The sequence below is a fragment of the Bos mutus genome, chromosome 3, assembly GCF_027580195.1.
Source record: "Bos mutus isolate GX-2022 chromosome 3, NWIPB_WYAK_1.1, whole genome shotgun sequence".
Lineage (NCBI taxonomy): Eukaryota > Metazoa > Chordata > Mammalia > Artiodactyla > Bovidae > Bos > Bos mutus.
The window spans coordinates 29,984,496-30,007,594 of record NC_091619.1 but is presented as its reverse complement, the minus strand read 5'-3'; the positions used below and the strand labels follow the sequence as shown (position 1 = coordinate 30,007,594).

The window sequence follows — 23,099 nt, the reverse complement described above, 5'->3', positions numbered from 1 at the left end:
ATTGTATTGGTGAAGGGTTTTTCATTTGTTGAGCCAATGTTTGTTGCTAAGTCTCCACATCCCCTGCCCTTACACACATTAATGAATATATAGAAGAAATAAGTATTAACCTTTGATATTAATCACATTAGACCTTAGGCTAAGTAAATTCTTTCCTTAACTAAAACCCACTACACCCTCACCCTATAGGAATGTAACTTTATTTGGGTGGCGTCTGTTTTAAGAATAATCACCCCTGGAGAAATAAGTGTCCTGGTTGACTGACCGTTGTCACAAGGAGAGGGTCGTAAATTGTCAGCAGGCCCCCCTGGCCAGAAGATGATGTAACACCCCTAAGACCTCTGTATACATTTGTATGAAGCACCTGACTTTAATAAAAGTCAGGACTGCTGTCCCCACGTGACTTTTGTATAACATCTCAGTGTATAAAAACAGACTCTGGAAAATAAAGAATTGGGATCAGTTTCTCGAAATACTGGTCTCGCCATGTCGCTCTCTCTCTCACTCTGGCTGAGTCTCCATCTGGAGCTCAGAACCCGCCATGCTTACTAATTATGCCTGGGCTTCTAAGATCCGACCGGGGAGGCCTCAGTGTCTCCTCTCCTTCGGGAGAACAGAAGGACGCCTGTGGCCTACGTAAGTGGTGCAAACTTCTTGTCTTGAAGTTTTATTGGTCTCCCGCGTAAACCAAGCCACTCAGCCTCTTTTCTCCACTGAATTTTCCTACTGAGCTATCCTTATTCTATTACTCTTTATATCTTTAATTAATATCTAATTGAAGCTATTGTATCCTGACCCTCGCCGACGCCGTCCCCGCTTCGAATACCCTGGATCAGCTGGGGCTGGACCCCAGCACTCATCCACTAAAAGGAGGCCAGGGACTTGGCTTCTGGCTCTCAACAGAAGCGCAAAGAACACATGATACCTATCGTGTTCTGGGAAACCCCCCTGTGGCCAGGATGTCCTTGCAGGGACAAGTCAGCGACCTTCCCTGGTTTCTAAATATGGGGAAGAGGTCAGCACCTGAGCCTGGAAGATCTGCCTGTATATCTGAGAAAGAACTCTCCTCTAGATCGAGAATGAAAAGAGGAAGCTGGGAGAGAAAGGGCGGTAAGCAAGCCCCTCATTCCTCTTCTCTCTGAGCAAAGAACATACATTCAAGTTGCAGGACAGTTCTCCTCCCAGGGATGCAGCTCCACCTCTCCCCTCCATTCCATGTCTGCATTCACACAAGTCCTCCATCATTTGAGGATGTGCTGTTATTGTTTTGGGTGAGTGCTGGGTGTTGAGAGCCGCATATGGAAATCCAATTGTGTCAAGCTCATTATAGCCTTATATAATTTGATTGCACCACTTAGAGCCAGACCTTTCTTGTATCTGGGCTCTGTCTTCATTACTTTCTTGAGATGAAAGATTCTCCTGCTCTCCTCTGTGGCACTTCTTTTAATCTTATCTTACCCTGGGCTCTATTAAGGCAACAGATTGTCATATCAAATGCACTATATCGTTTAATCATTTCTCACACAGGATAAAGAGGTCTGCAATGTATTCACAGAACCCTACCCAGCACATGTAATTTGGTGAGGACTTTTGGCTTGACTTTGAGCTCCTGAGGGCCAGAGTCTGTGGTTTATGCACATTTTCATCTTAAGCACCTAGCACAGAGCTTTGCACTGAATGTTTGCTCAAGTGAGGCTTGTGATGGCCCAGGAAGGAAGATGATCCTACACAGTTGGCCAGAAATCCACGTTAAAAAAGCCACTGTGATGCACTCAGTCCTTGTGTGGGCTGGTTAGCCTCCCTCTCTTCTATGGCCAGAAGTACAGTGTAAGAGTTAAAGGAATGTAGATATCATCTAGGCTGTTTTAAAGACAAAGAAATGGAAAAAAAAAAAAAAAGATAAAGACAAGGAAATGGAGGATGTGAGGGGAAGGGACTTTTTTAGGGCAAGACTTCAGCTCAGATCTTCTAACCTTCAGGCCAATGCTGCTTCCATAACATCCCTCTTCTTCCCTACATTTAAGCTCCATTCGGGCAAGTTTTAACCTGATGAACAAAGCCCAAAACTTGCATTTTCAACAGCTGTGGAGATTCCAGGTTTGGAGGAGAGGTCAGGATGGAGGATTCTGCCACCCTGGGGACAGTTCCTGGTACAGGCTAATAAGCCCAAGAATTCTGGGGGCCCCTAGGAGCCTTTCACGATGAAGCACTTCCTGGCTGGCTGGCTGCCAGGTGTCCTTGGAGCGTGAGTATCGACATCTCTGCCTTGGGAGAGGCAGAGGAAGGAGAAAGGGAGAGAACTGGAAAAGCCGAAAGAGACCATGGGCAATTGCACTCTTAAGCATTCATCTCAGAGAAAAGAAAAGTTTTATTCGCACACAAACCTGCAAGTGGCTGTTAACAGCAGCTTTACTTGTAATAACTCAATGTCCCTCAACATGCAAATTGGTAATCATAACTGGGATGCACCCATACCAGGGAATACTACTCAGGAAGGAAAAGGAACAGACTACTAATTCACCTGACTTGGGTGAATCTCGAGGAAATTACAACAAAATGGGAAAAGCCAGTCTCCAAAGGTTACCTACTATATAAGCCCATTGATATACCATTTAAAAGATGAAAATATTTTATAAAGGGAGGACAGATAAATGGCTTCCAGGGTTTAGAGACAGGGTGGAGGGGTGTTGGGGGGAGTGGTTGTAAGAGATACAGTGGAAGGGATCCTTGTGGTGTTGAAACTGTGTTGTATCTTGACTGAGGTGGGGGATGTGTGATCTTGCATAGGTGATAAAACGGTATCAAACATCACACAGAGGCACACATGGGCACAAGCAAAACCGGGCAAGTCTGAATAGGCTTGGTGGGTTGTAGCTATGTCAATGCCCTTGCATTGGATATGATAATTTTATAGCTACATGTGTACCTATAATTATTTCAATGAAAATCCCCACTCAGATGTCCCCCTCTCTCTGTCCACTGCCTCCTTACTCGATCTCCAGCTCACCTGGCTTAAAGGAGCCAGTCTCTGTAGCAAAGAGTCATGGAATCATTTCAACAATAAGTAAGTAAATAAGTAAGTGATAGTCACTCAGTCATGCCCGACTCTTTGCGACCCCATGAACTGCAGCCCACCAGGCTCCGCTGTCCATGAGATTTTCCAGGCCAAGGATACTGGAGTGGGTTGCCATTTCCTTCTCCAGGAGATCTTCCCAACCCAGGGATTGAACCCGGGTCTCCTGCACTGCAGGCAGATTCTTTACCAACTGAGCTACAAAGGAGGCCCTAATCCCAAGCAAATCAGTCATAATGGGAAAGGATGACAAGTTTTTGGTCCTTTCCTTTCCACCCGAGGCACATGGGCTAGTGCTTACCCTCATGACTCCTGAGTATGTGGTCTCATCAGCTCCCCTGACCTCCTTCCTGGCCCATCTCTCCACTCCCCACTGTCCTCTGACCTGCCTGCCTTACCTCACTACTGTGGTAGACCTGGGGCTGGAAGCAAGCAGTATTCTTGTGTTGTCTTTTTTCCCTTCTCACAAGAAGCCCAAGGTGAAAAAGACAGAGCTGAGTGGACCATGAGGAGGGACAGTATCCAGGCAACATGAAAACACTATGAATATTTACTTTGATTTACTCCCTCTTTGAGGGAGAGCAAAGAGGGAGTGGGAGGAGGGAAGCAGAGGGAGGAACTCTTGTCCTGGGGGGCTAGAAGGAAGAAGACGCCCAAGCTGATTCCTCGTGTATCTTAATCACATGGGATGAACTCTGTAAAGTTGTGTGGAGAAATGGCTCCCACAGCATTCTTTGCAGGGGGCAAAATGACAGCGGACGTGATGCTCTAAGAAGCAGGTAAGGGCATGAGCACAGAAGGGAAGGGAGTGAAGGGGCGGGTGAAGCCCTGCTGGAGTAGGGCTGCTGTGGGCTGATGTGAGAGCTGAGGATTCCAGGAACCTTTACTGCTCTTCAAAAACCCTGTGTCAGCCCTGGAGGGTATGGTAGGCAGTGGGGGATGGGGTTGCCATTGCTATAGGACCCCTGGCCCTTCAGGGCTTTGCTGCTGCTGCTGCTAAGTCGCTTCAGTCGTGTCCGACTCTGTGCGACCCCTTAGACGGCAACCCACAAGGCTCCCCTGTCCCTGGGATTCTCCAGGCAAGAACACTGGAGTGGGTTGCCATTTCCTTCTCCAATGCATGGAAGTGAAAAGTGAAAGTGAAGTTGCTCAGTCGTGTCTGACTCTTAGCAATCCTATGGACTGCAGCCTACCAGGCTCCTCTGTCCGTGGGATTTTCCAGGCAAGAGTACAGGAGTGGATTGCCATTGCCTTCTCCGCTTCAGGGCTTTAGGCTCTTTGATTTGGAAAGGAGATCCCAGTTTCTTCCTGCCCCCTTTTTAAGGACAGCATAATGAATGTAGATATTGTTTCACACTTGCCAGCTGACTTGAATGGGGAAAGAGATAAGACTTCTATTTTGGGGCTGGCTCGCAGGGGATGGGGATGGGGAAGCCCTGACCTTGAGTAAAGAGGTAGAAACTGGTGCTGGAAGGGATGGAGAGGACTGCAGATCAACCCAAGGCAGGCTGACAACATCACAGACCCCAGTCAGGACAAGTCAAAGTATGTTACTCCACAGGCAGAGGGAGACAGTAGGGCAAGGAGATGACCACCAGGGCACACAAAAGGGGAGATGTTGGAAGTGGGGACAAACTGGATTTATTACATAACTATGTGATATATATTATCAAGTATGGTGGTGGTTTAGTCGCTAAGTTGTGTCTAACTCTTGCTATCTCATAGACTATAGCCTGCCAGACCCCTTTGTCCATGGGATTTTCCCAGGCAAGAATACTGGAGTGGGTTGCCTGGATTGTCATCTCCTTCTCCAGTGGATCTTCCCAACCCAGAGGTCAAACGTGGGTCTCCTGCATTACATGTAGATTCTTGACCAGTGAGACACCAGGGAAACCCCCATTAAGTATTTTTGTATGCAAATTATTATACATTTCAGAGCTAACTTTCATGAACTTTGAGACTTCGTTTCAGTCAGCATACACAGACGTGTTCTGAAATTCTGGATCCCTCTGATATGTCAAGGAAGCTCTGCCACTGGGGAGTTATCTCTGCAAAAGCAAGGCCAGGAGAGAGGCTCACATGGTGAGGAAGTAACCCAGCTGCACAGCATGGGGCCTGGAACATAGTAGGTGCTCAGTAAACATGTGTGGAATGGATGAATAAAGAAAGAATACAATAAGGACATAATGTTTCAGACCTCCCTAAGCGACTCTTTCAAGTCCCCCTGTTCCATTGTATCCAGAAAGGCTTTGATAGTACCCTCCTGGAGGTTGAGATGCTGCTGAAGGGGGAGTATTTCAGCCTAGATCAGAAGAGAAAGGAAAAACTGCTCCCTGGGTCCAAGAACCTTCACCAGCCAAAAACGCAGGTGAACTGGCTCAGAGGGTGACGTGGAGGCCCGTCAGGAAAGGAAGCTTCTCTCTGGGCAGCAAAACCTTCAGGCATTTTTCCTCATCCTGTTCGCCCTGCCCGGCCTCCCTAAGGCGTGCTCACTGGACATCTCTGGAAACCTTTCCAGGACCCATGCTTAGTCTCCCGACTGTCAAGGGCAGTTCTATGCCCTATCCTACAATACCCTGAGGTGACTAAAGCCCGCTGTGCAATTTGTCCCTGAACTCAATGGCCTCAGAATGTTCTCCTTTCAGAGTATTCATTTTTCTTTTTAGCAAATTTATTTTTGTCACTCTGTTTGGTATAGGCTATTACAGGGTACTGAAAAGCGATTATGCTCCCCAGCAAGCTCTTGGCTGTGGAAGGGAGGAGCCCAGGCACTGCCCAGTGTTAGTAGCTGTGGTCTAGGAGGGGTGGACAGGGCCCAAGGAAACTGCACAGAATATTCACAAGGAGAACATTGGCTTGTGGGTAATTGAGAGTTTGCGGCCTTGCGCAGCTGACCGTGGTTGGCGTGCAGGACACTGGTAGGTGGGAAGGCACCTAGGGTTGCTTACCTTCCAAAGCCAGAGGCCATCTGTACAGGGATTCTCCCAGGAGCTCAGTGTGACAGAGACACAAGGCCAAGGGCACCCTCTCGGTGTGGCCTACCCCCTGCCAGGTCTGAGGCTTACCTTCTGTGCCCTGCGTTTATCTGCTCTCTGATTCTGGTGGTAAATCCGGCTGAAGTTGGAAACGATCACAGGGACCGGCAGGGCAATGACGAGGACACCGCTCAGCGAGCAGATGGAACCGAAGATCTTTCCTGCAATCGTCTTGGGCACCATGTCTCCATATCTGCAAGACGAAGACAAGCAGGTGTAAGGAGGAGGGGCCATTTGGGAAACAATCAGGCTCCCCTGCTAATTATTCACCCATTTATTCATTCATTCATCGGACAGTTCTTTAGGTGCCTGCTATGTGTCAGGTACTATGATACCCTCTGCGAGTGAACAAAACAGACAAGGTCCTTATGTTCACAGAGCCAGCCTCCTTCCAGGGGAAGACCATAACACTTAAGTGAATATATAAAAATATTGTAACTTCTGGCTCTTTCCAGGGAGAGAATAGAGATAGTGCAGTTCAGGGTTGAGGGAGAGTGGTCAGAAAGGCCTCCCTGAGGAGGTAACATTTAAGCTAAGACCTGAAGGTAAAGAATCCAGTCGTGCCACACACTTGGGGCAGAGCGTACCAGGCAGAGGGAACAGACTGGACGGAGGCCCTGAGGCAGGAAGGGGCTTGCCCTGTCCTAGAAACAGTGAAAGGGCCATCAGGACCGGCACACAGGGCAGGTGGGGAGTTCTACAAAAGGAGACTGAAGCAGCAGGTGGGGGCCAGGCAGGGTCGACCATGCGGGGTCCATCCCAAGTGCAAAGAGGAGCCATGGACAAGCTTCAAGCAGAACAACACGATTTCTCTTATGGTAATAAAAATAACAAAGAGTAAACCGCCTTCTATTTATGTGAAAACTTATAATTTACAAAGCACATTTACACATTTGACTCACAGAAGCTCCACGAACCCTGTGAACTTGGAACCCCGATCATCACTGGACAGATGCAGGAATCAAGGCTCAGAGGCATGAAGTGGATTGCTCGTGTTTGGGTACAGCTGGGAGCAAAACCCACACCTCCTGCTTTCTCCTCTTTTCACCTCATCCCACTGTCTTAAAGGGGTCTATGAGTTCCAAAACTCAGCCCCTTAAACTGTGAAGCCACTTTGGGACAGTGCCAGCCCCTCTCAGAGCTCAGAGAAACTCTCCTAAGTACTTCACACCTTGGCAGCCACCCCCTGGGACCGGCTTGGCCTGGCTCCTGCTCAGCCCCAGGCAAACAGGCCAGAGCCTTCTCCTCCAATCAATAAGATATGCTCAGCTGCAGTTAAGTGTTTAGCCTCTTCTTTATTGAGATCATTTAAAGGCCACGTTAAGTAAAGAACTGTGACAACTCCTTTGGCCAAAGCCAGAACTACAACCTCTCCCCACCTCTGTGCCCTCTGGGTGTCCGAAGCAGAAACAGCCTTAGGGTGACCTGGAATTGTTGCTACTGAAATTGTGAGGCTCCAAGTCACTTGTCCTGAAGGACCCAGGTGTCCTGGGGTCCAGAAAGACTGTGGAAGGCGATGGGGGAGCCATTGCAGAACTGTGAAGTTCTCACCCCTAACCCTAAGGGCTTGGTCAAAGGTGTGCCATGGTTGACACATACTTGGATGAATGACCACATTTAAGCTTCTCAACACCCTTCTTCCTTCTTCTTCAGTGTCGAGGCCCTTTGTTCCCGCTCAAGCTGTCTCAGTCACACCACTGAGAGCTCCTTTGGAAGCACTGATGCTAGGTTTGCCTTCTCTGCCAAGATGCTCAGGAGTGGCTTCCAGTGAAGCGGTCCAGATCCTGGCTCTGATAAGACTCCCCTAGCTCCACCTGAAATCACAGGGTGACCTTGGGGGAATGTGACTATGGGCCTCAGTTTCCTTGTCTCAAAAATGAAGATAATAACTAACCTAGGTCATAATTCTATTGTGACATAATTCTATTGTATTTTTTGTTGTTGTTTAGTTGGTGAGTCATGTCTGACTCTTTTGTGACCCCATAGACTGTAGCCTGGCAGGCTCCTCTGTCCATAGCATTTCCCAGGCAAGAATATCGGAATAGGTTGCCAGTTCCTTCTCCAGGGGATCTTCCTGACTCAGAGATTGAACACACGTCTCCTGCATGGTAGGCAGATTCCTAACCACTGGGCCACCTGGGAAGCCCCACTGTGACGTGTACAGCTCTACAAACAGTAAGTACTTTTACTTTTACTTAGGCATTCTAAAAACCATGGTCTCTGTTGCTGATGAGCTGATTGTTCCAAGTTCTAACCATCCAAGTGATGAAGAAATTCTTAGATAACATGATTGAAAGGTGGACATTGGGTACGTGACCATGGGTGAAAATGAGGCATGGTAGGAGTTTGTAAGAACAGTGTCAAGAAGGCTACATTTCAGTGATTGAGGTTGTGAAAAGTGCTAAGAACAACAGGGAGGTTGTTTTCGCCACTGGAAGGAAAGTTACTCATCTGCTGGGCAGATGGTCTGCTGGAAACAGACGATAGAGAGAAAGCTGACCAATGCAACTCCCATGCACTTTCTGCCTTCTCCATGAAGAAGAACCTGCTTTATCTTGGGAAGGCAGGGACAAATGTGGAAAAAAGTATCCAGAGCTTGAAGCAGGGGAGAGGAGAGCAGGCAAGTGGCCAGCTGTCTTCAGTGGATTCCCATCACAGGCCCACCTGGATCCTAACCCAGGAGACAGGAGGAATGTGCAGATGGTGTTATAGAACCACTGCTCATGGTGGCTGAGAAATCATGATGTTGCAGAGAAATACCAGGAGGCTAAAGTATCAGTATCTTTAAAGAAGGGGAAAGGAGGTCTAAGGAACCACAGACCAGCAGGCTTGGCATCCATGGATTCTGTCAACCAATTGCTGGCAGAATTTGAGAGTGGATTATTAAGCAGACAGCTTTCGAGCACTTGGAAAATAAGCTGCATTGGTTCACTAAGCACATATCTTGCCAGATGACCCTTATCTCCTGTTTGGAGAGGGTTAACCGGCTACAGACGTACTGCATCGTGACTGCAGCAAGGTGTGTTCCTGCCCAGTTCTCTACACACTGGGCGAGCTGGAGGCATGGGGAGGGGACAGCAGCGTGGCTAACAGGCACTAAGCAACCATCTTGAGTCTTCCGGCCCTTCTCAAAGATGACCAACAACGGTCCCAGGACAACAAAGGAAGTTCCTGATTTTCATGTTAGAAGGGTGTCCTTCAGTGAGAGAGTAATAAGCAAATGAAATGAAGATGGGATCTAAATTCAGGTCTCCTTTGGTGCATTCCAGAATTTTTTACCAATTCATTTCAGGCCAGAAGGAGGCAGTGTGGCCTAATGATTGAGAGAGGAAACTGGCTTCAGATCTGGGGTTGAACTAGAGCCAAATGTTACTTCCTAAATAGTTAAATGTCCTTTGGGAAGTTACGTAACCTGAGCCTCTACCAATATAAATGGGTTTTATAAACCTAACTTACAAGGTTGTTGTGAAAATTAATGAGATAATTCAGAAGAAGCCCTCGATGCTTTATCTGGGTAAATGTAAATTCTCTATGAATAGCCAGTGCGGAGGGCATCCAATATTTCATCTGCTAATATCTTACTCACTCCTAGGAACTGAACCCTTCCCCTCCCCATTATGACATAAACTCTGTTCAGAAGAACAGGGTCTCAGAGGAGCTGCTATATTATTACAAGCCTTCCCCAATATCCCTGCTTCCACTGGGAAGCTTTTTAGAGCATTTTCAACACCTCTAATAGAAACTTAGTACTCATCTTGCAGTAATCATTCCACACTCCACCCTTAAGCCCTGCTGCTGCTGCTGCTAAGTCGCTTCAGTCGTGTCCGACTCTGTGCGACCCCATAGACGGCAGCCCATCGGGCTCCACTGTCCCTGGGATACTCCAGGCAGGAACACTGGAGTGGGTTGCCATTTCCTTCTCCAATGCATGAAAGTGAAAAGTGAAAGTGAAGTCAGTCATGTCCGACTCTTAGCGATCCCATGGACTGCAGCCTAGCAGGCTCCTCCATCCATGGGATTTTCCAGGCAAGAGTACTGGAGTGGGGTGCCATTGCCCTTCAGCCCTAGGCAACCACTAATCTACTTTTTGCCTCCATGGATTTCCTTATTTTGGACATGTGGTTTTATGTTTAGCAGTTGGAGGAATTGTACCATTTTACATCCCCACTACCAATAAATCAGTGTTCCAATTTCTCCATATCTTCACCAATACTTGTTACCCTTTGTCTTTTGATTCTAGCTGCCCTAGTGGGTGTGATGTGGTATCTCATGGTTTTTTCCTTTTTTACCCATTTTTTAAAATGGTAAAGTTAATTTACAATGAGGTATAGTTAAGGTTGGGCTTCCCTAGTGGCTCAGACAGTAAAGCATCTTGTCTGCAATGCAGGAGACCCAGGTTCAATCCCTGGGTTGGGAAGATCCCCTGGAGAAGGAAATGGCAGCCCACTCCAGTATTCTTGCCTGGAAAATCCCATGGACCGTGGAGCCTGGTAGGCTACCGTCCATGGGGTCACGAAGAGTCAGACACGACTAATCGACTTCACTTCACTCACATAGTTCAAGTATAGTTAATTTACAATGTTGTATTAGTTTCAGATGTATAACAAAATGATTCAATTATGTGTGTGTGTGTGTGTGTGTATATAAAACATACATATTTCTTTTCAGATTCTTTTCTCTTATAGGATATTACAAAATATTGAATGTAGTTCTCTGTATTATGCAGTAGGTCCTTGTTTTTTAAATCTATTTTATGCATAGTAGTATGTATATGTTAATCCCAAACTCCTAATTTGTCTTTTCCTCTTCACCCTCCACTATCTTCTCTATTAACCATAAGTTTGCTTTCCATGTCTGGGAGTCTATTTCTGTTTTATTAATAAATTCTTTTGTATCATTTTTTAGATTCCACATATAAGTGGTATTACATGATATTTGTCTTTGTTTGACTTACTTCACTTACTATGTTGATCTCTAGGTCCATCTGTGTTGCTGCCAGTGACATTATTCATTCATTTTTATGACTGAATATATATATATATTTCATTATATATATATATACACACCACATCTTCTTTACCCATTCATCTATCAATGGACACTTAGGTTGCTTCCATGACTTGGCTATTGTGAATAGTTCTGCTATGGACACTGGAGTGTGTGCATCTTTTTGAATTAGCGTTTTCTCCAGATACATGCCCAGGAGTGAAATTGCAGGATCACATGGTAACCCTTGTTTTAGTCTCTCACTGTGAGTTTGATTGGCATTTATACTGTTGGCTGATGGTGTTGGTCAACTTTTTCCCTCCCCTGGATTTTTACCCTTGAGACTAGATCAATCTCTTTCAAAGAAGTTGAAACTCAACTTAAAAAGCTCTGGAGTTATTGGCTGCTTTCTGTGTGTATGTGGTGTGTATGTATATATGCTTTCTGCCATGGGGAAAAACCAGATTGTAGTTAGAAATGAAGCAGGCTGACAGTTGAAAGGGATGAGAGATGAAAAGGGAAATCTGGTGGAGGTCTGAGTTCCTGTTCTAATTCTTGGAGAGGATCAGCTTTACTTTTGCCTTTCCTGTAGTTAAGTTGTGCAAGCCTTCTTTTGACTCTGCACACCAGCAAATTATTGCTTTTGTTTAACCTTCTTCCATTTGGATCCTGAGACAATGACAATGATGATGATGCTGGTGATGATGTGGCTATGAAAGTGAAAGTGAAAAGTCACCCAGTCGTGTTCGACTCTTTGTGACCCCATGGATTCAGTCCATGGGATTCTCCAGGCCAGAAAACTGGAGTGGGTAAGCCGGTCCCTTCTCCAGGGGATCTTCCCAACTCAGTGATCGAACCCAGGTCTCCTGTATTGCAGGAGGATTCTTTACCAGCTGAGCCACTAGGGAAGCCCAAGAACACTGGAGTGGGTAGCTGATCTCTTCTCCAGCGAATCTTCCTGACCCAGGAATTGAACAAGGGTCTCCTGCTTTGCAGGTGGATTCTTTACCAGCTGAGCTACCAGGGTTGATTATTTTTAATCAAGCTATTCGAATTTCTAAATGACAGCACTACTATGAATTGAGGTCTTTAGGAGTCAAAAGGATTTTTAGCAGATTGTAATCATGGGTGAAATCATCCAGATTAATTTCAACAAAGATAAATGACAACACCAGCATTTTGGTTCAAATAATCAATGACTTGTATAGCTGATGAGAGAGAGCAGCTTAAAAGCCATCCAAGTTAAAAATCACTGAGGGAATTGACTTTAACACAGCCACCAATATAAACACAGCGGCTAAAGACCCAATGCTGCCTTGAGCTGGACTGAAGGGAATGCATTGACCACAAAAAAGGAGTGGGTGCTCGGTTTCTGCTCCTTGGTGCAGACTGCTTCTCGGCTGCTGTGTGGAGTTCTGGGCAGTACATATTCTATAGGGCATTGATTAACTGGGTCATGTCCAGAAAGGAGAGGGAGAGATGATAAATTTTCTGGAATTCATAGGGGAAACAATCAAAGAAATGGGATGGTTTGGCTTCAAGAAGTAGGGATGGAGAATGGAAAGATGAGAGGGAACAGTGTTCTGGGGCATATATTAGGAACTTTGGCATCACTGGATCACACGAAAGCCCCACCAAGTAAGGTTAACCCTCCTTAGAGATGAGAGGACAGTGAACTGTTCAAGGTCTTCAGGTAGTCAGAGGCAAGACTGCCTGGGTTAAAACCCAGGCTGGTCTGTATACATTGTCCTGCTCTGTCCGTCAGATCCTGCTTCTCCAGGGGAGCGGATGAGGCTGTTGAGGGGGAGGGGGTGGTGGCGGGAGAAGCTCTGAAGAGTCAGCTGGAGCCTACCCGCTTCTCAGCCATCTCTGCTCCCTCAGAGGTAGTGGCATCGCATGGTGGTTAAAAGTGTAGACTCTGAGCAGCAGCCTATCTGGGGCAAGTCCTGGTTCTACCACTTGTGAGCTGGGTGAATTTTGTGCAAATTACTTTATCTTGTTTCCTGGGACTGATAATATAATAGTACCTACTTCACAGGGCTGTTGTGAGGGATTAGATGAGTTACCATTTGTAAAAGGCTCGATTCTGGCACATATTAACAACTTTATAAACATTTATTAAATAAACCCTGGGTCCAGGCCACTGTGGTTTCTAGACTGAACTTCTGTGAAAGCCCCTTAATCAGACACCTCACTTAAGCTTTGTTCTCCTTTAATTCACAAAGAACTATAGTCTTAAAATGCAGATCTAAGTGTGTCATTCCCTTGCTCAAATCACTTCAATAAATGTTGATCGAATGTGTGAGTTAATGAAGAAAACATTCCTTGCAATATGGTTGCAAAGATGAAATTCCTGTTACATAGTAAACACTCATTATGTAACAGCTATTAGGACTGTAATGATCCTGATGGGCAGTGGCCTTTGTCCCGCCTGCAGACCCTCCTGGGGCCCCCTGGGCAGGAACACTGAGGTGCTGGAGCTGATAGTGATTCTCTAAGTCCTTATGGCCATGATGGCCTATTTTCTCTGTGGAATTTCGAGGAAGGAAAGGGTGAAGAAAGAAAAAAACAGAAAATGTCGTGGCCTAGAAAAAATTTTTCTAAGCCATAGCCTTATTTTCTTTCTGTCTTTCAGGCAAATAAGGACTCCCCTCCTCCACCCCCCACCCTGGCTCTGAGGGTGGAGAAAAAAAAGGGACAAGAAAAGCTTCTCCTGGAGGGGACACATCAGATACAGGGGGTGCTGTGGTGCTCACCCCAGACTTAGGACCCTCACACAGCCTTCAGCTGGGGCCAAGGTGGAGCCAGCGGTCTGCCACTGAGCTGGTGGGGCTCTGGGCTTGCTGCTTCCCCCCCAGTACATCCTCGGTAATCCACAGTGATGTCTGGGCTGTGGCAAGAGCAGGGAAGCTTACCCTCCTAATATGGAAGGCTAATTAATTTGTATTAGGGCTTAGGGATAATTAAACTTTTTATCTGAACTTAAGCTGCGCAAACCACCCGCCTTGTACAATTAATTGCTGCCTTCATTTCCTCCTCCAGGAGCCGAGAGATAAGTGCAAGCCAAGCTCCCCTGTCTGATTCTGCCTTCCTCTCAGGTAGGGGCAAGGCTGCCCATCTTGTGGGGAGTCTGTTCTTTCCTGGAGGCCAGGCCACTGCCCATCCCGGCCGCGGGGAGCTCAGTTGAGGAGGCACATCCTTGATGAGTTTCTGCCGGAGGAAGTCTCCACCTCACAGTAACACCCACTGCTACACCTACCTTCTCCACCAGGATGACCCTGAACTTGGCTTCTGCCTCTGTTCACCTGTGCTGGGTGCAGATGGGGGATGAAAGCTGTCCTGGGGGCTGGAGTCAGGCTGAGGACAGGGGATAGAGCAGGGTGGGCTCCAGTGTGAGTTCCAGGCACTTATACCCCTGGGGCTGCCTCCCTGTCCGGAGGTGAAGGACACTGGCAGGCAACCCTGGAAGACACGAATGACACAGCCTGGCTGATAAGCTCTCCCCTTGACAAACATCTGGTCAGCCTCTTTTCAAGTCCAAATCCCTGCCTGTGGAGCAGGACAGCTGTAACTTTTTTATTTGGCTCTTAAATCATGTCAGGTCCTGCAAATCCATGATCTCATTTGTTCCTCCCAGCAGCCCTAAGCAATAGATGCAACGATCACTCTCATTTTATAGATGAGGAAACCGAGGCACAGAGTGATGAAGTAATATGCTGGTAGTCATTTAGCCAGGGGCTTCCCAGGTGGTGCTAGTGATAAAGAATCTGCCTGCCAATGCAGAAGATCTAAGAGGTGCGGGTTCGACCCCTCAGTTGGGAAGATCCTCTGGAGGAAGGCACGGCAACCCACTCCAGTATTCTTGCCTAGAGAATCCCATGGACAGAGGAGCCGGTGGGCTAGTCTATAGGGTTGCAAAGAGTCGGACATGACTGAAGCAACAGAAAACACACAGTGGTAAAGAACCCGCCTGCCAATGCAAGAGACTTAAGAGGCCTGGGTGCCATCCCTGGGTTGGGAAGATCCCCTGGAAGAGGGCATGGAAATCCCACTCCAGTATTCTTGCCTGGAGAGTCCCATGGACTGAGGAGCCTGGTGGGCTACAGTCCATGGGGTCGAAGAGTCGGACATGACTGAAGCAACTTAGCACGCACGTACGCATTTAGCTAGCCGGTTGCAGAACCGGGACATGGATCAAGCCTCTCCCCTCCCACTTTTCCCCCCCACCCCCCACCACTACAAGTTACTACAGCCCAAATTCGCAGTCCTTGAGGAGTCAACACGGCAGGCAGCGGTCCAGTTGAAGAGTAAGGGTGGGACTTTAGAGGTGACCAGATCCAGGGCATGGGCCTAACCATACCATGCCCTGTGCCACCGATTCTTGAGGAGGGGGACTTGGGAAATGACATGAAAGCCCCATATTACTCCTCCTTCCAACCACGTGTCCCTCCTCCCCCAGAATAAAACCACCACCTCTCTGATTATGACCCTACGGCTCAGCACTCTCCTGGGCTCACCTGCCAAGTGAGCCCCAGCAGCAAGCCCAGAGCCAAAAGGATGGGCTGGCATTTTGGAACCTTGAGGTTCCTCTGAAGACCTCGGGGAAGTGGGGTGGGGGTGTGGATGCAGAGAGGAGGGCTGAGGCTTGGAGCAGCGGGCTTCAGTAACAGTTTAGTTTTACTTAGCATCAATATGTGCCATTCAATCTTCATAACAACCTTATAAAGTATAATTAGACTCCTTTTTGAGATGAGGAAACTGGAGCTCAGAGAGATTAAGTTAACATGCTGAAAGGATCATCAGCCAATCCAAGCCAGTATTCCAAATCGGGCTGGTCTGACTGCAGACCACCCTCTTCCTTACTATGCCTATTGCAGGAGAAGAGAGGTAAGTCAAAGGACTTGGCTAGTTCACATGAAAAAATAACTTCAAGAAAATGGAGACACTTTCAAGGTGGTGTGAGCCCAGAACCCTGCTGGGACACTCTCGGGTGCCGAGGGAGGTATTTCTGGGTTCTGCCAGCAAAGAATCCCAGGAAAGGGGTGTGTGTGACCTCTCCAGGCCTTGCTGTGATGGGTCTGCCCTGCAGGGTCATGGCCAGTCACGGCTGCAGGCTCCTGACCACTGCGGAGGCTGTGGTGATAACCTCCTTGTCTTACCACCTCAACAGCAATTGCGCTGGGGTGACAAAGTTGTTCTTCTAAGTCAGCCTTCTCAAACTTCAGTGTGCATTGGAATTGCGTACAAGGCTCGTTAAAACATAGACAGCTGGGTCCCAGCCTCACACTTCTGATTCTGTAAGTGTAGAATATGACCTGAGAATCTATATTCTAAGCAAGCTCCTAACTGACACTCATGCTGGTGATCCAGGACCAAGTTTAGAGAACCGCTGCTCTAAACCATCGTCTCTCCGGGGATCACAGACCTGTCAGAACTAGAAAGTGGTGGCAGAACCAGACTCAGACCAGTCACTGCACCTTTACGCCTTCCTTAATAAACCTCTTAAGATGGCTGCTTTTGCCATTGGCATAAGTGTCCTCTGAGCACATCTCTCTCTGCATCCCTGGTGCCTGGCATGTTGTGTGATGCACAGTAGGGACTCAACACATAAGAGTGAATAAGAGGTAAAACAACCCCTCTGGTGTGTATTCCATGGACTGTCGGGGACTCCTGGACTTGATCCTTCTGGAATCAGATTGCAAGCTCCAGGAGGGTGGCGGCTGCTCCCTCAGTACTTGTAAACATGCCCAGCACATGGTGAGCACATATCTATTGAATGGGTGGATGGGCTATGAACAGATTAGTAATAGAACCGCTGACCTCAGGGAGCCCTTTGGCTGCAAAATCTCTAAATCCTGGATAAAATACACTTTTGATGCATTGCTGAGTTCACTTGAAGCCGGGGAAATGTATTTTACCCCCAGTAGAAAGGATCAAAACAAAAGGGAAAATCACAGCTGGGAGGAGGGTGCAGTGGCAGAGGGAGGAGCACTGATGCTCTGAGGACGTGTGCCAATAAGACCTGGCGATCAGTGACCCGCCACCGGGAAACCGAGCCTTGGGCCAGTGACAGAGGGAACTCAGAGTGTTCAAGTGAACCCAGCCCTGCACGTGGGCTGAAGTGCTCCCCCAAATGGTAGAACTAGCTGGCTTACGGGCAAACCAAATTTAAATCCTGTCCTGAGAAAAGCTTCTTTAATCCAGGCCTTTAGGATTCCTGCAGATTAAGATCACGTAAATATGAGTTTGTGTTAAAAAAAAAATCATAAGGAAGCAAACAACCATGAGTGAGAGTCAAAGGAGGAGAAAAACCCCATAGATTTAGCCCCCTCCCTCCCACCCCAAAAACTTCAGATACTGGAATTGATAAATGCAGAAGCGTTACACATGGAAATGACTTTTTTTCAAAATAAAGGATGGAATCACAAAGATGAACTACAATAGAACACTATCAGAAATGACAGATATGAGAAAGAACCAAATGGAGCTTCGAGAAGTGAAAAAGCGAAATGCTAAAATTAACTATGTCTGAACACAGTGCCTTAATCCAACTGGTTGTCCCTGATGGGCTCAGCTTCTGGAGTAGACCTCCTCTCCTCAAGCTTATCCTCGAAGACCTTCATGCTGTCACTTGGTCAAAAGGCCCTTGTACCCCGGTCTATTCCTGGACAGTAAAGACCAAGGAGAGGCTGGCAGCAGCCTCGTCACCACAAGAGGCGATCGCTGTGGTCTATCATGGTGCTGAGTGAGGCTTGGTTCCTGTACAGACACAATCCATTTTGCTCACACAGCTCCCAGGAAAGACACACTAACTCAGATGAGAATACACAGGATAAGCAGACAGCAAACCGGTGTTATCACCAGATGGGAATGGTGCCAGCCACCTTTGTATAAAAACCAGGGAAGGAGATATAATCACATTCACTATAGGTCTCCTGTCAATGGGAAAATATTCAAATGAAAATTGGATTTGGTTATTTCTTGTGGCATTTCCTAAATCCCCAGTCAGTGGTTCCCTGAACTGGGAGTGGGCTTTCTCTGAGTATGTGCTGCAAGGGCATTTACTCTTTGGAAGGAAGAAGCTGAGGGCTGAGGCCCCACCCCACCCTGACTGAACCCAGGCCTGGGACGAGCCTTGTCAGACTTAGAGGGGGCCCATGCCCTGACTCGGGGTGCCTGTGGGCCAGGAGTCATGTCGGCATGGCCAGAGTTCCAGTCCCAATCTTGACAGGCATGTTCTCCTGGAAATTAGGCCTTGCTCATCCATCCTCCCTGGTCTCAGCGCCCCAGAGACTCGTCCCCATTTACCCCCTCTGCACCCTTGGGAGCAGAGGTTGATAAGAAAGAGCAGCACATGCATCTGGTCAAACCACGGTGCTCCCTCAGAGACCCTGTCCCACAGGCTCATGCCATCTGCTTCTCTTTCTCCACATGGCCATCCAACAGCCTTTCTCCCTGGGGCAGTTTCTCAGCCTTCTGCCACCCTGGACTGTGGTTCTCCCCCACAAAGGGGAGCCCTAGCACAATAAACCTTTGGTTGGCACCGGGGTGGGCTAGTACGGCAGAAAGTTGGGCTGACCTTGGGAGAAAGCGGGGTAACAAAGAGCACCGGAGAGGTGGGGGTGTGGCTGAGTCAGACTCCAGCTGGCCCTCCTAAAGAGGGTAAGCGCTCAGGTCAAAGTCCACAGAGGGGATGACATGCCAGGATAAAGAAGCTGTGGTGGGTACTTGGTGAAGCAGACAAATTATTTTTGGGGGCCTGCACCAGGCAGTAGGTGGGAATCTTAGTTCCCCAACCAGGGTTTGAACCTGTGCCTCCTGCAGTGGAAGCATGGAGTCCTAACCACCAGACCGCTGGGGAAGTCCCAAAGCAGACAAATGCTCGAGCGTAGAGTATCTGCGATTGTGCAGAACTTCTCTGAAGGTCCAGTCTTTTTTGGTTTGTTTTTAGGACAGCATATGGGATCTTGTCTTCCCTGACCAGGGATGGAACCTGCGTCCCCTGCAGTGGAAACACAGACTTAACCACTGGACTAGGGAAGTCCCTGAAGGCCCAGTCTCGTCTCTGCCAGCAGACCTCTGATTCTTTCCCCTATAGCTCCATCTGGCATGGTGGCAGGGGTAGTGACCGGGGAGGATTGGGGACTGCAGGACTGAGGGAAATTTAAGCCCCAGGCCAGGTCAGATTGAGGTGCTGAGTGATTTAGCCACTTGCCCCTGTATAACCATCACCAGGCTTCCCTACTCATCATAGCACTCTGCCCTCTGTGACCCATTGGGTAAATCTATTCTATTTCAACTGCCCTTCCCAAGTCTTATCTGGCCCTCCTCCCCGCTACCCTGTACTGTCTAATAGCACCTTCTTTCATCTTGGGTGTTCTCCCTTCACCTTTTCACCCATCCCCACCCTCTGAAGACCAGGAGACATTGTCTCCCATTAAGCCTCATCTGAACCACACATCTTTCTGCTCATTAGATGGGAAACTCCATGAGAGCAGGCCTGGCAGCATCTGGACACACACAGCTGGTGTCTCACCAACCTGACATCACCATCTCGTAGATCGGGTTTTCCTTCTGTGTTAGCATAGTACTTCTGCCTGGTGGACACGTGGTGGACTGTTCAAAGGTACTTTTGGGGGTCGTGGACTAAATTCAGTCATCATTTCTAGGGCAACTTTCACCTTGAACCTGTGTGTGTGTGTGTGTGTGTGTGTGTGGTGTGTGTTAGTCGCTCAGTCATGTCCGACTTTTTGCAACCCTATGGACAGTAGCCCTCCAGGCTCCCCTGTCCACCACGGGATTCTCCAGACCAGAATACTGGAGTGGGTAGCCATTTCCTCCTCCAGGGGATCTTCCTGACCCAGAGATCGAACGCAGGTCTCCTTCATTGCAGGCAGATTCTTTGCCATCTGAGTCAAATTCAGTCATTTCTAAGGCAACTTTCCCCTCGAGCCTGTACCAGGACTAAATTCTTGGGTCCTCAAGACACCTCATCTGAGGTGCTTGAAATCCTGCTCCATGGCTTGAGGCTAATTTACATTTCCACTGAGCTATAGAAAACCCAGAAGCATTCTTCCACATTTTACATGCTGCCAGCTCCAGGCTCAGAGCTTCTGGGTTTGGTTCAGTTCAGTGCATTCACTGATCCTTGATCACCCACCTTGAAGTATGTGTTTTGCTTTGGAAGGTGGAAATGAGCCACAGGCTGGACTCTGCCTCATCTGACGGCACCCCCTCAGCCCCCTGCCACCCTGGAAACCTGACTGGGGAAGGGAATAGTGAGGACGCCCTCAGCAAGGTGGCCCGTGAAACCTGCCCGGCGGGGAGCCTGGGCCCTCTGGACTCAATCTCTGGTCTCTGGGCCTTTGCCTCACTCTGTCTCTCTCTCTCTGTCTTACCGTCATGTCTATGAGAGGCTTCTGGTGTGTGACACCCTTGAACAGCATCCCCACGGCACACCCTGGCCCGTTTGCTCTCTGCTTCTAGCCCCATGTCCCCATATAAGCTGGTGACAGCAGAGGCCTCACCTGCCTGGGTTGCCTCTGCTCCTTCAGTGAGAGTGAGCACAGTGGCTGCCAGGGCGTAGGGTTCCTGACACATTTTATGAAGAAATGGCCATTTAGCTGATTCTCTTTCAGTCTCTGCCTCTTTTGGATCCTCGTGTCCAAGCCGTTCCAAACCAGCCTTTTCCGGGCTGAGATCTGCTAGCATCAGTCACGATAGTTTTGAAATGATTAGAGGTGGTACTCAGGGCAGCTGGTGGGGTGTGTGTGTAAAATAGCATTTCCCACATACAAACAGACCCCAAATAGACATATCACTTTCCCCTCGCCCCTTCAGAGAACCATTCTGACATTCGCCAGCACACATACACTCACACCAGGTCAGAGATGGGAGAAACCTTAAAAACCATCTGTTTCACGCATACTGAAATATTTATGGGTGAAATGACACATATCTGGAAAGTGCTTTAAAATACTCCAGGAAAAAAGACCGAGTGAGGAGAAGCAAGATAGAGCCAGGTAGGTAGTGGCATGAAGTTTCATTTACCATGCTCTCCTTTGTGTAAATGCTTCAAATTATCCATAATAAAAAGCTGGGGGTGGGGGTGGAGACAAATAATTTAAAAAGAACCGTCTACTCCAAACCCCTCACTTTCAGAGTTACCTGAAGCCACTGCTCATTTTTCACCTATGACAACCAGTCCTGCAAAATCCCTTGTTGTTTATTTAATTTTGTTTCTTTTGTGTGAGGCTCCTGCTGCCAACCAGATTCTTGTTCCTTGAGGGCAGGGCTATTTTGCTATTTTATATCCTCCTGCGGAGCTTCCTTGATGACTCAGTTGGTAAAGAATCTGCATGCAATGCAGGATACCAGGGTTTGATCCCTAGGTTGGGAAGATGCCCTGGAGAAGGAAATGGCAACCTACTCCAGTAATCTTGCCTGGAGAATCCCATGGACAGAGGAGGCTGGTGAGCTACAGTCCATGGGGTTGCAAAGAGTCAGACACGACTAAGCAACTAAATCACCACCACCATGGAGCTTAAGGGCTGGAACATATGGGAAAGCATTAAATAAATACTCTTTGGAGGGAGCTGCCTGGTCCTTGACTGTGGACTGAGACCTTCTTTCCCATCCCCATGTCCATGGCATTTCACTCCTTCTCCACCTCACCCATCCCAGATACTCTCTGGCTTTTGCCAAGGTTATAGGTGATGCTCTGGTCAAGAGCGCCCCCGTTTCCTAGTTAATCAGAGCCTTCCTTCAGCACTAGCAGCCCACTCTTCTTGTTACTATCTAATTCAGTTAAATCTGAATGGAGGAAGGCAGGTGGGCTTGGGGTTGCTACAGGGCTGGCAGGACCCGTCTCCCAGGCTCCTCCCAAATTCCCACATGACCACACACATTACACAATAATGGAGCCCCTGTACTCTGGACTCTCCTTTATAACATTTCTGCCCTCTCTTCTTCAATTAACCTCCAGAGCTGTGGGCTCCCTGTTGGTGCAGCGTGCTGGGAAGGGAACACGTCAGGTCAGTCCCACGGCTCCACATGGCCTCCACGACGCTGTCAGCCCCCTCGGGAGACACAACGGCTGCTCCAAGGGAAGGTGATGTAATATAACTTGTTCTAATGTGTGGACGCTTAGCGTGTGCCCGGTACTGGTCCAAGTAATTTTCAAATCTTCGTCTATTTAATTCTTCCAACAACCCCAGGAGACAGGGTCTATGGTTATCCCCATTTTGCAGATTAGGAAACTAACCGCTCAGAGAGGTTGAGAAATAATCCCCAAATCACACAGGTAATAATCAATACAGCAAGTGTTTGAGCCCAGGCCGTCCGCCTCCAGAGCCTGTACTCTTGACCACGACCTCTCAGCGAGGGGGGAATGCTGGGCCCAGAAGTTCAGGCCCAGGTCTCTAGGCTTCTCAGCTACCTCCCTGTGCTCCTTCCCCAGCCTTGGTCCTTCCAGGGCTCCGTGCACAGCTGCTGGCGGGTAAGCTTGCCGCAGAGGATGGTATATCCAACTGAGGGCAGAGGGCTTCTTGGCTACAAAGCAGAACCGGTGGCATGAGGAGAGGGTGGCCTAAGCTGTCAGGCAGGGCTTATTGATGTGCTGTTTCTTCATCAAAGGGTCCCTTTAAAAATGACTCAATCGACTATTAATCTTGGTGAAACATCAACCCCAACAGGGAGAAAAACAGTTAGAAAATCTGCAAGAAGAGAAGGCTTGCGTTTCAGCCTCAGTCCACTGGTGAGGTGACACCTGGGGAGACTGCAGGAGCACGTCTTCCAGGGCCATGACCTGGGTGCGCACCCAGCACCAGGCTCGGTTCCCCCCACCCCTTCCCAGCCCACCCTCACCGGCTCCCAGCTGGTGGGACCCCACTGAGCCCCGGCACAGCCAGAGGACACACACCTGTGTGTGTTCATGAGCCTCCTGTGCGGATGGCATGAAAATCAAATTTAGAAATATTGTCAAGTGCAAAAAGAAAGTCCTGGAG

At 48.3% G+C, this 23,099-nt stretch overlaps 1 protein-coding gene across 1 annotated transcript in view; it reads right to left on the bottom strand.

Annotated features, from left to right (window-relative positions):
• KCND3 (potassium voltage-gated channel subfamily D member 3) overlaps positions 1–23,099 on the bottom strand; it is a 231,949-nt gene that overhangs the window by 12,458 nt on the left and 196,392 nt on the right. Inside the window, exon 3 of the mRNA XM_070367502.1 lies at positions 6,139–6,301. Coding sequence (XP_070223603.1) covers positions 6,139–6,301 — 163 coding nt within the window. The remainder of the gene's footprint in view (positions 1–6,138; positions 6,302–23,099) is intronic.